Genomic DNA, 15,428 nt, shown 5'->3' on the forward strand with positions numbered 1-15,428 from the left:
TATGCCTATGCCCGCATGGCGGTGCACTCCTATTGCGATGTTAAAAAATTTAAAGCACTACCGCAATGGCGCTTCCCATTGGCTGGTATGTTATTTACATAGGCGGTGTCAGAATGTCTGTTCCGCTACCCTGCATTGTTCATTTGGGGTCAATACCTGTGCACGCAGTGGATGACAGCAACCGCACGTATAAACACACTGTGCTTTTGCATTCTCGATTTGCAAATTGCATCACTGATCCCAACACATTTTTCAAAAATTAAGTGCACCTTGTAAAGGGATTGGGGACTGGTACATTTGACTTCAGTCTCCCACACATGTTCTAGAAATACACATGGGATAAAATACATTGGTCTGCCCGTCATCACAGGTCATTTTCATCGATGTGGGCATGTATACACATTTCCTGTGAATTTGTGTTTTATTGTTGGGAATATGGAAATGTGTGTAATGCAAACTCCTGCCACAGACATGATGCTCTGCCCACTTAATGTGCATATATTTCTGTACACAGTGCTGTATATTTATGAAGTCTTGTCCAGCTTACACTCACTGGCAGCGGTTTGGTATGATGTTGTGCTTCGTGGGACTGAAGGTGGATTTTGTGCAGTGACAGCAGCTGCATACAACTCTGCATTGATGCTGTGTGCCACATGTGCTGTGTCATCTACCCACAGGGCTGGCTACACATCATTTAGCAGTGCACCATTGCCTGACACATAGTCTAACTTTGATTTGACAGTAGTTAGTATGTACACCCTGGCTACCTAATTGACTACAGGAGATCAGGGCGTCCATGCAGGTCACTTGTGCATTAAACGGATTCAACAGTCCTGTCAATGTTGCGGTTGTATGAGTAATTCTGTATGGTGTTACCCACATCTCTTCTTTGACTCTTTTCACACGTGTCCCCTGCCAGATTATGAAGGAGAAGACCACCTGTGTATCTGCCTATACCAGACCTGTTGACAATGGAGCATAAAGACATCATAAAGAAATGCCATCTCAATTGCCTTACCCTTCAAGAGCTATGTGCTCAGGTGGAGCCATATTTGAGGCCTCACAGAACGTATCTAACAGCTTTGACAGCAACAGTGAAGGTGATGGCCGCCCTGCATTACTTTGCCACCGGTTCATTTCAGTACAAGGTGGTCATCACAGGTGGGATATTTCAACCTGTGTTCAGCATGGTATTGCATGATGTCTTGTCTGCATTGTTAACATACAAGGACAGTTACATCCACTTTCTGAAGAGACATGAATTGGCAAATGTGAAGGGGGATTTTTATGACCTAGGTCACATCCCAAATGTTGTTCGAGCCATTGATGGCGCACCCATTGCCCTTGTTCCACTACAGGCACAAGAGCATATCTACCATAACAGGAAACATTACAATTCAATAAATGTGCAAGTGGTGTGCCAAGCCGATATGATAGTATCCTACAGGTGTGTGACAAATTTCCAGGGTCTGCACATGACTCCTACATAATGCAGAACAGCATCATCCCACAATTGATGGCAAATCTTCATCCAGAGAGGGACTGGCTTGTTGGTGAGTGAGCTGTGTCAATAAATGTGGTGTATATGTGACACGCTGGCCTCATCAAATAGTTCAATTACATTGTTGGTCGGTGTTTCTCACAAGTAGGTGACTCAGCGTATCCCAACTGGCCTTGGTTGCTGAGCCCAGTGAGGAATCCAAGGACTCCAGGGAAAGTCCACTTCAATGATGCCCATGGGAGGACACATTGTTTAGTGGAGTGAGCTTTTGGACTTCTGAAGGCAAGATTTACGTGCCTGGACAAGAGTGGTAGTGCACTACTTTACTCTCCCCATACGGTGTGTCAAATCATAGTCGCCTGCTGCATGCTCCACAACATAGCCTTGCACAAAGAGATCTCCCTTATTCAGGACGATGATGAGCAGCTGGAACCACCCGCTGCAAATCTACACATGCCCAGTGACAATGAAGGTGTTGAGGAGGAAGGTCTTGACCTGCGTCAACAGCTCATCAAAAACTACTTCCCTTGAGGGTAAGTTTGCATTGAGCAACTATGACTGTTACAGTTTGATTTGCTGTTAGGGCAGTAGCATTAATGATGTGTTGGGATGATTGCTGTTGTTTGCACACTGCTGTGGGGCACGTTGTGCATCACTGTGTTTGTATTTCCACTTACCCGATTACTATGTTGATGGTGTTGGTCAGTGTTATCTGATATGTATCTTGTACAGTGTTGACCATTAGTGTATTGCTGTTCTGCCATCATATGACAACTCAATGTTATCTTCTTTATGTGTCGTTCTAGGTCCCTCCGCCCTATCAATGGATTGTTACAATCACATCTTGTGGTACATTGAAATCTGAGTTTACATTGTACTTACTCTGATAAACATACACTAACACAAAGGCATAGGTGTTAATTGGGTTTATTTTCAATCATATGGTGAGTGAGATGTTAATTGTGCATACATAGTGTTTCAGTTATCAGTGATGGTAACAGAGACAAACAGAGTAGTCACCACAATAGTGGAAATCCACAGTCCAACAAACTCACGCCATCCAGATGGCAATGCGGGACAGGGTGGTCAACAAAGTCAATGTGCTGTGCAACACTGGTGACATTATGGCTGGCTCAGTGTCCTGGCTTGGCTTGGTACTTTGCAGCGAGATCGTCCTGTGATGTTTCTCAGATGTCCGTGCCCATGTTTGGAGGGGGGGCTCTGCTGCAGACTCAGAGGTGTCTGAGGAGTCAGTGGCTTGCATCTCATCCCTCCCTGTGGCCGCTAATGAGGTGGTGGGAGTATCAGCAGGCTGGCCACTGGAGAGGGGTGGTGGGGGTCGTTACTTGAGCTGCATGAATGTCCTTCAGAACACTCACAAGCTGGCCCATGAGATCTACCTGTTGTCCCATACGGGTGTCTATGGACCTCTGCAGCAGGCGGAGCTCACGCAGTTCATCTACAACCTGGCCCATCTGTCCCTGGTTGTGCTGGTATGCCCCAAGGACTCTGGTGACAGTGGCCAGGGGTTCAGTCTCAGTGTCCTCCTGTGATTGGCACCCAGTTGCCCTCCCTCCTGCCCTGTACACTCGGACCTGAGGCCTTGGCTGTACACGCACTGACATACTATCCCCAGCATCCTCGTTGCGGGTGGTGGTGCTGGTAACCTCAGAGACAGAGACAGTGTTGCAGGCAGTGGTGGTGATGGTTGCTGCACAGGTAGTTGGTGCAAGGCTCAGCTTTGTTGTTGCTGCTGTGCTGGTAGTTGTGGTTGGGGTGGTGGTGCCAAAGAGGCTCTGAGACTGAGTGTGCCCTGGAAGGCCTGAAGGGCCAGGTTGGTGCTGCTCATCCGAGAACTGGAGAGAATAAGCATCTGAGAGTTCATGCTCCAGAGGGGGTAGACTGGCTCTGCAGATTAGTGGTGGTCTTGCCAGTTGTTGATTGTGATTCACCTGTTGTACAGAGGTTACATTGTCAGAATGTTAAGTACACTCTATAACATTGGTGAATTTTTTTTGATGTTTTAATAGAAAAGACCATAGTTTTAGCATTGAGAATACTAGTCATTTGTCACAGTTTATCGGCAGTAGGACATGATGTTGAGCTACATTCATTACTTGTTTGCGAGGTACCTGGTAATACCAACCATTTAACACGTACATATAATGTGTTTCAAAGGACATGTTATCATCTACAAACTTGTTGTTCATCCACTTTAGTTTAGGCATGGATATTGTAGACTTTTCACATAATAAATCTCACCTATGCAGACATTTCCTAATTTCTGTGGGTCATTTTGCATTCACATCATGTAGGTTGTGTTCTTTGAATGAGTGTCCATGAATGTATTGTGGGCAAATGAGCCTTAATGCTTTGCTAAACTGGGACTAACACAGTGCATTTTGCGCATATCGTGACCGGGCTCAGCATTTCTTTACATAGGACTTTGTGATTCTAAGTGTGATTTATGTGACATATACGTGAGCTTAGCTGTGTGTGGATTGGATGTGACATATGGAGCATTGAAGAGCTGGCTAACAAGTGAGGGATGTGGTGGTCATATTTCTCCATGCTGTTGAAGTTTGAGGCAAGAGAGCATGAGCTGGCTACCTACCTGTAAGGAGGCACTGTGGAGGGAGATGGCTGCCACATGGCTCTAGGGTGGGGAGGGTGCTCCCTGCTGTTTGAGATGGAGGCCAGAGGGCCTTGTGGGAGTCTTAGTGTTGTTCTCATGTCCCGAAAACCCCTCCTTAGTAAGATGGCTGCCTACCAGTAAGGAGGCACTGTGGAGGGAGATCGCTGCCACATGGCTCTGGAGTGGGGAGGGTGCTCCATGCTGTTCGGAAGGGAGGCCAGAGGGTCTTGTGGGAATTGTAGTGTTGTACTCATGTCACAACAACCCCTTCCCTAGTAAGATGGCTACCTACCTGTAAGGAGGCACTGTGGAGGGAGATGGTCGCCACATGGCTCTGGGGTGGGGAGGGTGCTCCATGCTGTTTGAGAAGGAGGCCAGAGTGCATGAGCTGGCTACCTACCTGTAAGGAGGCACTGTGGAGGGAGATGACTTCCATACAGCTCTGCGGTGGGGAGGGTGCTCCATGCTGTTTGGGAGGGAGGCCAGAGAGCTTTGTGGGAGTTGTAGTGTTGTTGTCATGTCTCAACAACCTGATGGATATCAGTCCTTGCACTTGGTTGGACCACTATCTGATCAGGTGCCTGGTCCCACTCGCTGGTCGACCGGCACCACCACCCCAGAATGGAAAGTGCTGCGAGGGTGGAACAGAATCAAGGAAAGTGACCTAGTGGGTATTCTGCATAAAACTTCCCCATAAAGGCACATGCTGGGAAACCTTGATCAGGAAAGCGAGTCCCTCACAGACAGGCTAAGAGAAGCCAATAGACAAGGTGGCACCTGCACGACGGGAGAGAATTAGGAACAAAGCAAAGGGGCCCCCTGGTTTAACGAGGTCTTGAGGGGGAAGAAACAAACACTGCGCCAATATGAGAGGGCCTGGCGCAGATTGTACGACCCAGTGGCTCTCACTGACTATAAAGCTGTGTTTGCGACATATAAAAAAGCCATCATGACCAGGAAGCCTGAATACTACGAAACCAGGATCTTGGTCGTCGATAACAAGTAGAAGGAAACCTTCCGAATTTTGAAAGAACTTAGGCAGATATAAGAACAGAAATACCCTGCCATCCCTGAAGATTATAATAAGTTCCAGTCCTTATTCCTCCATAAAGTCAGTGATATCCTAATGGACATACATAACAGACCCATCGACCAGTGCCCCTTGGCTGTGGACCCTACACCCCATGCCCACGGCAAGCCCCTCACCATCTTTCCAAGGCTTGAACATGACTCACTAAGCCTTCTAATGGGCCGTGCCAAGTCTGGTTCTCCAGCAGACACCTGTCCAAGGGTGTTTCAAATGGCTCTACCTGGGGTAGAGAGCGAAGTCCTCAATCTGCTTACTCGGTCACTGGAAATGGGGTATGTCCCAGTCAACTTTAAGGAAGCCAGCGTTACTCACTTGCTGAAAGAACCAGGGGCGGATGTAGCCAACCTGAAGAATAACATCTATCTCCCAGCTTTCTGGCAAAAGTAGTGGAACAGCATGTTTTGAAAACTCTCTCAAACTTCATTGAGGAAGAACAGCTGCTCCAGGTGCGACAGGCAGGTTTCAGGGCTCACCACAGCACAGTGCTGGTAATGCTGGCATTGATGGATGAACTTAGACTTACGTCAGACAGCAGGAAGCCATGCGCCCTGGTCCTACTAGACCTATCCACGCTATTCGGTACGGTCAATCATGACCAACTATTGTCGCGGGTATTAGACCTGGGCATCCATGGACTGGCATATCAATGGATTTTGTCCTTTCTGTCAGGCCGCTCCCAAAGGATCCAGTTGGCTGATCTGGTGTCCAACATCGGTGCATTAACGCGCGGAGTCCCCCATGGATCAGCGCAGCCCCCCATCTTTTTAACATCTAGATCTGGCCCACATGGAGTGCCAAGTATTCTATTACGCTGATGACACACAAATAATCATCTAGATGGACAACTCCCCCCTGGCTCACGCACGCATGCAAAATATACTCAGGTACACTGTCAACTGGATGACAGTCAACTCACTTAAAATTAATCCTGACAAAACCGAGGTAATAGCCATTACCACCGGAAACAATCCATGGAGTGACCTTTTTTAGCCACAAGAGTTTGGTACCACCCCCACCCCAGTCCCAGTCATAAAAAGTCTTGGCATAAAAATAGATGCCAAGCTTTCCTTGTCGTACCAGGTGTCCACCGAGCCGGGGACATGTGTAGGCTTCCTGAGACAGCTGCGGAGATTTGCCCCCTCCTCTCATTTACTTCACTACAGATGGCTGTGTTGGCAATGATCGTGTCACGGTTGGACTATGGCAATGCTCTGTACATTGGCCTCCCTGAGAATTTGCTAACCAAACTCCAAGTTGCCATAAACAACGCAGCTAGACTAATCTTTAGGCTCCTAGGACGAGCACATGCCACCTCCCTACTGCAGCAGCGGCATCAGCTCCCTATCAAACAGAGAGCAATGTTTAAAGGTTTTTGTATAGCCCACAAAGCCATCCATGGCCAGGCCCTACATTAAGGAGCGCCTCAAAAACTATGTGCCAGTACGTACCCTTTGATTATCTGAAGCAGGCCTATTGGCCTGCCCGCACTTCAATACAAACTCTAAAGGGGGCAGAGCCTTTTCTGTAGTCATACTGCAACAGTGGAATGGGCTGCCAGAAAACCTTCATAGGGAACCTACCCTCCTCCCATTTAGGAAAAAACGTAATACGCTACTTTTCACTGAATCCTGGGGCACAACCTAGGCCAAGTCCGTTGCATGTACATGCTGATCATGGTGAGGTTTAGTTTCTCTCTCATAGCCCTAAGAGACCTGTTGGTGAACATGCATTCTATAAGTCCCAGTTACCAATAACAATAACAACCCCCTCCCTAGTAAGATGGCTACCTACCTGTAAGGTAAAGCAGGGGCAGGAAAGGCTAGCCATTTGACAGTGTGATGTGGTACTTACCAGTCTCCACTCCCACAGCTATTCCTGTGAGACTCACTGGAATCACGATCGCAAGCACCTTCTCCTCCCATACAGTGAATGTTAGTGGTGGAATGGGAGGGCCACCACCAGTTCTCGGAGCCGCCTCATGTTTCCTGTTGACGCAGTATTTGACCCTGCTCTTAAGGTCATGCCACCTCTTCTTGACGCCACGCAGTGTGCACACGGCGGTACCTACTGCTTTGAATTTGCTGACAATCCTCTCCCACATCTGTTATTTTCTAACAAGTGGGGTCTGTTGTACCATGGTTCCAAACAAATGTGGTTCTACTCTAATTATCTCATCTACCATCACTGACAACTCATTGTCTGTGAATTTGGGCATTTTGTTATCTGTGACATGTTGTATGCTGTACAAATATGAGACAAGTGCAGAGAGGAAGGTGGTGATGTAGGTGTGTAAGGTGTGTCAGGTGTGTGGGTGAAAAGTATTGGTGTGTGGAGATCGGTGGGTGTGATGGTCTGCCGTGTGATAAGTTGCTTCTCCTAACAGCTGTGGTGTCTGGCCCTTGGTTTTGCAAAGGATGATGGTCATGGAAGGGGTTGGTTTTATCCTCTGCTATGTGGGAGTGTCCACATGAGAAATTACCAACTGGTGTCCGTAATGGCCAGGGCTTTCAATGGGCTGAAATAACTGTGGGAGGTATCATTGGGGTGTGTCAGATGTAATTGAGGGCATGGCCTTAGACACTTTAGACACGTGTGCCAAACATTTGAACTTAGCACAGTGTACCACCCCACTGGGATTTGGCTGTTTCTGTCCATTTATGCAGCTACTTGACACAAGTATCATTGCACCTACAAAGAACAAGGACTGTTGACAATGCTTGTAAATGATATGAGATAAATTAGCAACAAGTATTACTTCGTTGTATATCATAACGCAAAAGCCTTCCTTTCTTGTGTGCGAGCTTGTGGCTCTGAGGCTAGAGCTGCCAACTTTCGAGCTGGGACAGCAGGTTTGAGTCTCTTCCTGTGATTAAAAACATGAATGTGTGCTTGTGTTATGCAACTGGTGCTCAAGTTAGCACTAACCCTGGGTTTAGTTCGCAGAGTTTTGCTATGAGGAACTCACAAAAGGAAGTTACAAAAAACTCTGTGAAGTTACAAAAAACTCTGTGAAGTTCAGCGAATTGCAGAGTGCAGTGCAAACTGCAGTTTGTGCTGGAATTCCTGCAGCTCGGGTAGAAATTCTACACGAGCTGCAGCTCACGCTCGCAAACTTACTGTTCACGATCGCGAATGTACTGTTCGTGATCGCGAGCAGAGAAAATACCCTGCTCCACATTGCGAAACTGAGTTTTCTGCACTCTGCGAGCTCCTCGGAGCGCAGAGTGCAGAAAACTCCGCCAATGGAGCGAAGTTCACTGACCAGGTCTAGTTAGCACTATATGATACGGACCGGATGATTCTTTTTGTAGGTACCTCAAAATCAGTGACAGATGGTACTATCACAGAGTTAGGCATTTTTGTTTTCAACTTTTGGCCACCCTGGAGGTGAAGGTGGAGAGCCCAATAGGGACTCGTTAAGGCCCCTGCGTTTCATAACTGCCGGTGCGGAGCAGATGGGAGAACCGGCCCACTTAAAGGCCTGGTTATGACGTTGCATTTGAACGTCCTTCATGTTGCCTTTGCGCGGGCGCAGCAGTCGTAATGTAGTGGCACTGTGAACTAGCAGGTCTATGGGCCAACATATCTTGCAGGGGTGTCCAGCATCAGTCTTGACACCAATCCCTTAGTTTACATTGTCCAACAAACACGCAGATCCTATGTATTTTTAGGAACTACATGACATGGCACTGCCAACATTGGGTTGGTTCTGATTTAACAGTCAAATCTGAGTAGTTCAGTCACGTTTTCTCATAAACCATTACTCACATTCAACCAGAGATGTTTAGAGAGAGCAAGGAAACCCGCCTCAGCTGAGTAGGTACACCATATGTATCGGCTGTAGGTTGAATCAAGCTTAAAGGATTATAGTTCCTCACATTGTGCAAACTTTATCTCTTTTCCTTACTAATTCCTCCTTCAATGTCTTACAAGAGGGATGCTTGTACCAGGGGTCAAATTAAGGAGGATGGTGAGCCGGAAGGGGCTCTTAATATTTTAGAAAATTGCAGACATGCAGTTACTTTTAGATTAATAAACCATGGCCTCACCTCAGCGGGATGTGGGGTTCTTTCATTAATGATGCATACATTGCATTCAGAACAGAGGTATTCTATTGATGGGTTAAATTCCCACATGCAGACGCACGCACACAAAACATTTCATACTTACATTGAGGATGAAATATCTGAAGAATATTCCTCATACGCGGACATAGAAGTCCTGTTAACATACCAGGAACATATAAAGTGGTTTAAAGGCGCTCTCCCACACACCACAGTAAATGTGAGACTGACCACTCAGCAGAGGCGGAGCGACATGGCTGGTCCTAGCTGCATACACACTGCACCGAGACATTGATCCATTGACAGCGCAGAATTACGTAAGCTTTACAGAGACATAGTGAAACCTTACACGGTTCGTCATGCGAACACTCACACTACAACCTGCGCGGCGTGTTCCAGTTGGTTAACCTCAATTGACTACTTCTACTATCAGTTCACAAACAATGAACGCAATTATAGGAAGAGTGCCCACCAAGCGGGAGTAAATTCCATTCTGGATAGCACAAAAAATAGCATAACTGGAAGCCGTATTTCCCCCATACGGGCCAGACGGAAAAACACAATGTTAACAATTTGCTTGCTGATGGGGATGGCTCCCCCAATAGAGGATTGTATCACCCCAATATACCCGAGGTATTGAAACAAATACAGAAGGAGTACGTGCAGAACCTGCCCTGGACTTGGGGATGAAACTGATGGGTAACTTTGCCCAAGTATCAACAATTATGTTAAGTAACATAAAAGTGAAGGTAGCATCGGGGAAATTAGTAAAGGCTGCCCTGAAAAGGGCTTGGTATACCCCACGTGAGACCTTGCTCACCCCAAAATAGAAAACGGATGTAACACAAATGACCTGTGTCTTGACCTTTAATCCCAAAGCCAATTAAGTTCAACAGATATTTTCAAAAAATTGGAGACTTATCGAACATTTGAATATCCCGAAGCCATTGTTTTCATTCAAGAAAGGTAGGAATTTAAAACAATACCTTGTTAGAGTGAATAGGGAACCACAGGCCAGAAAAGACACCAGAAGCATGTTAGGCTTGCCAGCAGTGGTGGGACTCTTCAGGTGTACCAACTGTGCCGCATGTGCAAGCACAATAGATTCTAAAACTATTGTAATCAATAATAAGACTCGTACCATGCAGTCCTTCTCCAATCGCAACACCAAAAATGTGGTGTATGTGGTGATGCGCCCGTGTGGGCATGCCTACATTGGCCAGACCACCCAAGCAGTTAAAATGCGCATCTGCCAGCAGAAGTCTCGCATAAGATGTAGGACCCTGGGAGCACCGTTGGTGCAGCACTTCAATGAACATGGACACAGTGAAGATGATTTAGTCTGGTCAGTACTAGTGGTGATCAAAGCAAGTAATAAGGGAGAACTGGAGACTAAGTTGAACCGCACAGAAGCTAGAATGATAGAAAGATATCATACCACCACTGAGGGTTTGAATGATAAAGATGAATAATGGGCTTTAATTTAGATACTTTGTGTGTTCTCGAATAGAGTAGTCGGGTACAGAGTCCTGCATTTCTATCTTAGATTTAGGAGGGTGAGAGAACTAGTAGGAAAGGTACATCTCGGACACTGATTTTCAGTGTCCTCTGTCCGTGTGTGCTGTCTGTTTTCGAGAGGTAATAATGATGATGTTGACTGGTACATTGAATTTATATGTTCATGATACTGTTGATTTTGCTCTCTGATTTTTCCTCATTCTCTCTGTGTGTATGCTTGAGAGGCTTCATTTGCAATACCTTGATATATGTACTCTGAGTGTTCACCCGGATGCGAGCATGCAGAGCCAGGAATATCTTGTAGGTTTTGTGGTTCTTTGTTATAGTCTGAGGCACCTGTGACTGTTAGCCGGGTTGCGATTAAGTGCCCATTTTACCATACCCTTCCGATTTGGTCGCTCGTTTTTGGAGAGGAACGTTTGTGTTTCCGGTCTTTTTATTTTAATTTTATTTTGACCCCGCAAGGTTCACTGTGACCTCAGCGGGTCCCTCGATTTGATCGATGCGATTCCATCTGTCACTTGGATCGCTTCTTTGATCAGCACATTCATCTTGGAGGAACCGCTTTGGAGGCAGCCCTTATTAATCTGCTGGGAGTTGATTTCCCTCCCCTCTTTAGTTTGTTATGGCTTCATTGCGCTTTGGTTTTGCATCTCGGTAACTCTAGCATGAGGACGCCTTTCACTTCAGTCCGCTCTCCATGCTGCCGGATGGACGTAGGTGACGTCAATTTGAACGTCCTTTTATACGTCCGTTGGAGGCGCATTTTTTTCGTGTTATGTGGACGAGAACAGACTGAATTGCTGGAGACTTGTGTGGCGTGACAGAGACCCGTTTTAACAGGTATGTGATTCAAGGGGCCTCCTTAACCCTCGATTACGATAGTGCACGTTTGTAAAGTGCGCACTGTAACGGTGTTTGGTTACGAGAGAGTTGTTGAACTGTTGCTGTATGTGGTTTTTCACTAGGAATTATACGCCTGCCATTTGTGAATAATGAGAAGTGGACATTTGATGATTTTTTGAGCCCTGTGAGACTGTGTTGTTACAGGTACGATCTATGTCACATGTTTTTATTAACACCTATGAGCTACTGATATTGCTTGATGTTCCTATGAATTTTTGTGAGGAATTATAGAACTCGTTTTCTGCCTATGTTTTCCCAGGATTGTAGCGAGTCTATGAGCTTGGTGGCTGCAGGGTTTCACCTGCGTAACCAGCGATTGAAGAGTGTGAGGCAGGATTTGTAGAGAGTTGTTCTCTCACTTAAGGTATTTAGCGTGCACTTCCTGAATTTTGTTATCGGATGATGTGGGTGATGGCTTGGTGCATACCGGCTATTTTCGTATATTTGCTTAATGGCACTCCGTCAGAGATTAGGCTTGTGTGAACTTGTTTGCTGGCCCTTCCTTTTCTTTCGGTGTCCACCTTAACCACCTGACCTTCCTGGCACTGCATGGTCACTGAGGGGCTAGTGTAATATTGATAGAATTGGATGTAGATTTATATGTTTGTTATTAATATTTTAGAGATAATGTTACCCTTGTCCTGATGAGGCCTAAAGGAATAACTCGCTGAAACGCGACCGCGACTGTGTCGACATATCAACGAGGAGTCCCATCATTTTGAGTCCTTTTGAAAAGATAAAGTGCCTAGAGAATAATTTGGTTAGAGATGTTATGCCTTAGGCGCATTAGGGATTTCTTCTGAGTGTATTACTTTTCAAGTTTCGAGTGTACACTGTGAGAATATTGTTGCTCTTAGTAGGGGTACTTTTTTGTTACCTTTTTGTACATCTTTTTGTATTTTCTTTTGTATGTTTTGTGTACGTTGTATATGTTGTATATAATGTATATATTATTGTATTATATATGAATGTGATTGAAATGTGATTTAGAGTGATTGTTATGTTATGTTCTGTACCTATGAAGTGTATATATACAACTGTGTATTTATTTGTGCCCTGCCCCACCATTTTGACACGTATATGAGTTTGATTTTTGGATATATAATGTATGTAAAAATAATTGGAAACATCAGGGTAATTAGCTGTACCTTGATTGAGAATAAATGTTGAATTGATCCCTCTGTATCCCCTTTTTCTTGATTTACATCGTTGATTGTTTTTGCTCAGGTACAGGAGGGTAATTTGGTCATAACCCCTTATTGATTTGTACCTAGTGCTTAAGGTAATGCACTCCTGGACAACAGGAGCGAGAACTACTTACAATTATTGAAGAAACCTATGCTTCACTGGGTAGCGATAATTTGGGAGCCAAACCTGGAAAACCACGAGTGCCAGGTAATTCTGAAAAGGATAACTCAAAGCAAGCTCCCGATTCTTTGAAGAAGAAATGGAATAATAAACAACCCAAAAATAATAATAAACAAATGTCACCAAGATCCCAGGATGGGTCTCCTCAACAGGAGCCCTCTGAGAAGAGGTATAACCTTAGGAACCAGGTTAGCATAAAAAAATCTGACAGGTATCAGGATACTGATACTCGTTCCTGTCGTTCCTCAGAGAGGCAAAGACGCTCAGAACATAGATCAAAAGAGCGAGTCAAACAGAAGAAAGACCCACATTGCACTACATTATCAAAGAAGAAGGAAAACCCTAAAACTAAACCACAATTTAAAAAGAAGAAGGTAGCTGGCCTTAAAATAAGTCATGCCTAGGCTACTGAAGACTCTGCTTCTGAACAAGGGAGTGGGCTCTGACGATGTTAGACAGAGCAGCAGAAGGAACAATAGCTCACCGGAACCTGATGGAATTTTTGGTGACAGCAGCATTGACGGAAAATATCATAGTGGAAACACCTGATACAAGGGTCCTAACATTGTTCATACGAAATGAAACTCCAAGTGGAGGGAGACATACCCAAAAAAGTGAAAGGTCTCTTTTGAGAGATCCAGACATATGGATACGATATCCTTTTGGCTGTGAAATATTCCAACCGAGTTCGTCATAGATTGCCCCAAAGGTAAAGATGTAATATTACCAGCATTTTCCGATATGGTTCCAGAGTCACTCAAACACTCATAGGCTCAGGAGTGGGAGCTAGCTCCCGCACTTTACCGCAATCATGTAGCGTGGGATGCTGAGTCACCTCACCATGAAATCACATTAAAATCTACCTCAACTCCACAGAGGCAGTACCCAATAAAATATGACGCAAATAAACAAGTCAGGGATATCCTAGATCAATTTGAATACCAAGGAGTGATTGAAAACTGCACCTCTTCAATGAATAATCCTTTGTTTCCAGTAATAAAACCCGACAATTCATATTGTCTAGTTTTAGATTGCATGCATTTGAGCACATGAACATTTGCAGTACAAAATGCACACAGTGCTGCATTAATGAATAACATTTTGCGAAAGAAATACAAAACAACTCTAGATATCTCAAATGGATTCATCTGCCAGAATGTAGCGCCTGAAAGCAGATATTTGACAGCATTGTCGGCCCTACGCACGCAACACCAATTTTGTAAACTGCCCCAAGGGTATAAGAACAGTCCTGAGTTGTTTTCAGCAAGAGTATCAGAGCTACTTCAAAATTGGGATGAGGATGCATTGTCCTATGTAGATGATATTTATCTGGCGGACGATGCACTATTGGAGCACTTGAGCAGGGTGAAAAACATAATTCAGGAATTTGCCACTTTGGTTTACAAATTCAATTTAAAAATATCAAAAATTGCCTATCTCAATGTCCTATTTTTGGGATATGAGCTCTCAAGTGAAGGGAAAAGCTGGCAGCCAATTTTTAATTTTTTTTATTGTGCACTGCTCCAACCGCCAAAGACTCTGAAAGGTCTATAATCCATTTTAGGATTCCTAAATCTTGGCAGAACATACATTTTGGATTACGCGGAAAAAGTAAAACTATTTTACGACCTAATCAGACCTGATTTTTCAGCTCACCATTGGACACAAGAACACACAGAAATTCCCTGTTCCATACAAGGTGACATGATAGCTTACACACACTTAAACACACGTGTAAATTGCACCAATTTGGTGTAGCCCTGGGTCAAGCAGGATACAATTACATCACTTTCAACGAAGGCCAAACCGTACCCATAGCATACAAATCTCATTTGTACACAAGTGCTTTTCCAATGGATTCATGTTTTGATTTATCTACTATGGATTTGTTTGTTTTTGAGGACCATCTACTGCAACATAACTGTAAATTATTTTGTATTATTATGGGTGGGAAATGTTTTTAAATTGTTTTATTTATTGTTTTAGAATTATATTATGTCATATATTTATCTGTACTTTTAAAATTTTCAAATTACATAATTATAATTATTCATTTAAAAAAAAGGGTAGAATTATGTTGTTTAAATGTTTTGTCATTTTAAGATGCTTTTTGGTGTTTAGCATTGTTTCTTGTTTAAAGTATAGATTTACCTATCATGTCTAGGTATTCCAGCTTTTTGGAGGTTGGAAATAGTTGAGTTTTGTGTTGCAGGTATTCATACATTGTTTTTGTTTGCTTACTGAGTTTAGGGCCTATTCTAGTTAGGGATTTCTCTAGCCTTAGCTCTTGTTATGTTATGTTATGTTATATTGTGTTTATATAGCGCACGGCTACTCTAAAAGAGT

At 44.5% G+C, this 15,428-nt stretch overlaps 1 protein-coding gene across 10 annotated transcripts in view; it reads right to left on the reverse strand.

The window, feature by feature from the left end:
* Nucleotides 1-2,414: 2,414 nt before the first annotated feature.
* The window catches only part of LOC144785024 (uncharacterized), a 409,707-nt gene continuing 396,693 nt past the window's right edge, over nucleotides 2,415-15,428 (reverse strand). For 9 of the 10 annotated variants that reach the window (XM_078664142.1, XM_078664148.1, XM_078664147.1 and 6 more), the window contains one exon: nucleotides 2,415-3,453. In XM_078664142.1, coding sequence (XP_078520268.1) covers nucleotides 2,806-3,453 — 648 coding nt within the window. In that variant the 3' untranslated portion in view covers nucleotides 2,415-2,805. The remainder of the gene's footprint in view (nucleotides 3,454-15,428) is intronic. The other variant, XR_013601741.1, reaches the window with a different exon arrangement.

The sequence above is a fragment of the Lissotriton helveticus genome, chromosome 10, assembly GCF_964261635.1.
Source record: "Lissotriton helveticus chromosome 10, aLisHel1.1, whole genome shotgun sequence".
NCBI lineage: Eukaryota > Metazoa > Chordata > Amphibia > Caudata > Salamandridae > Lissotriton > Lissotriton helveticus.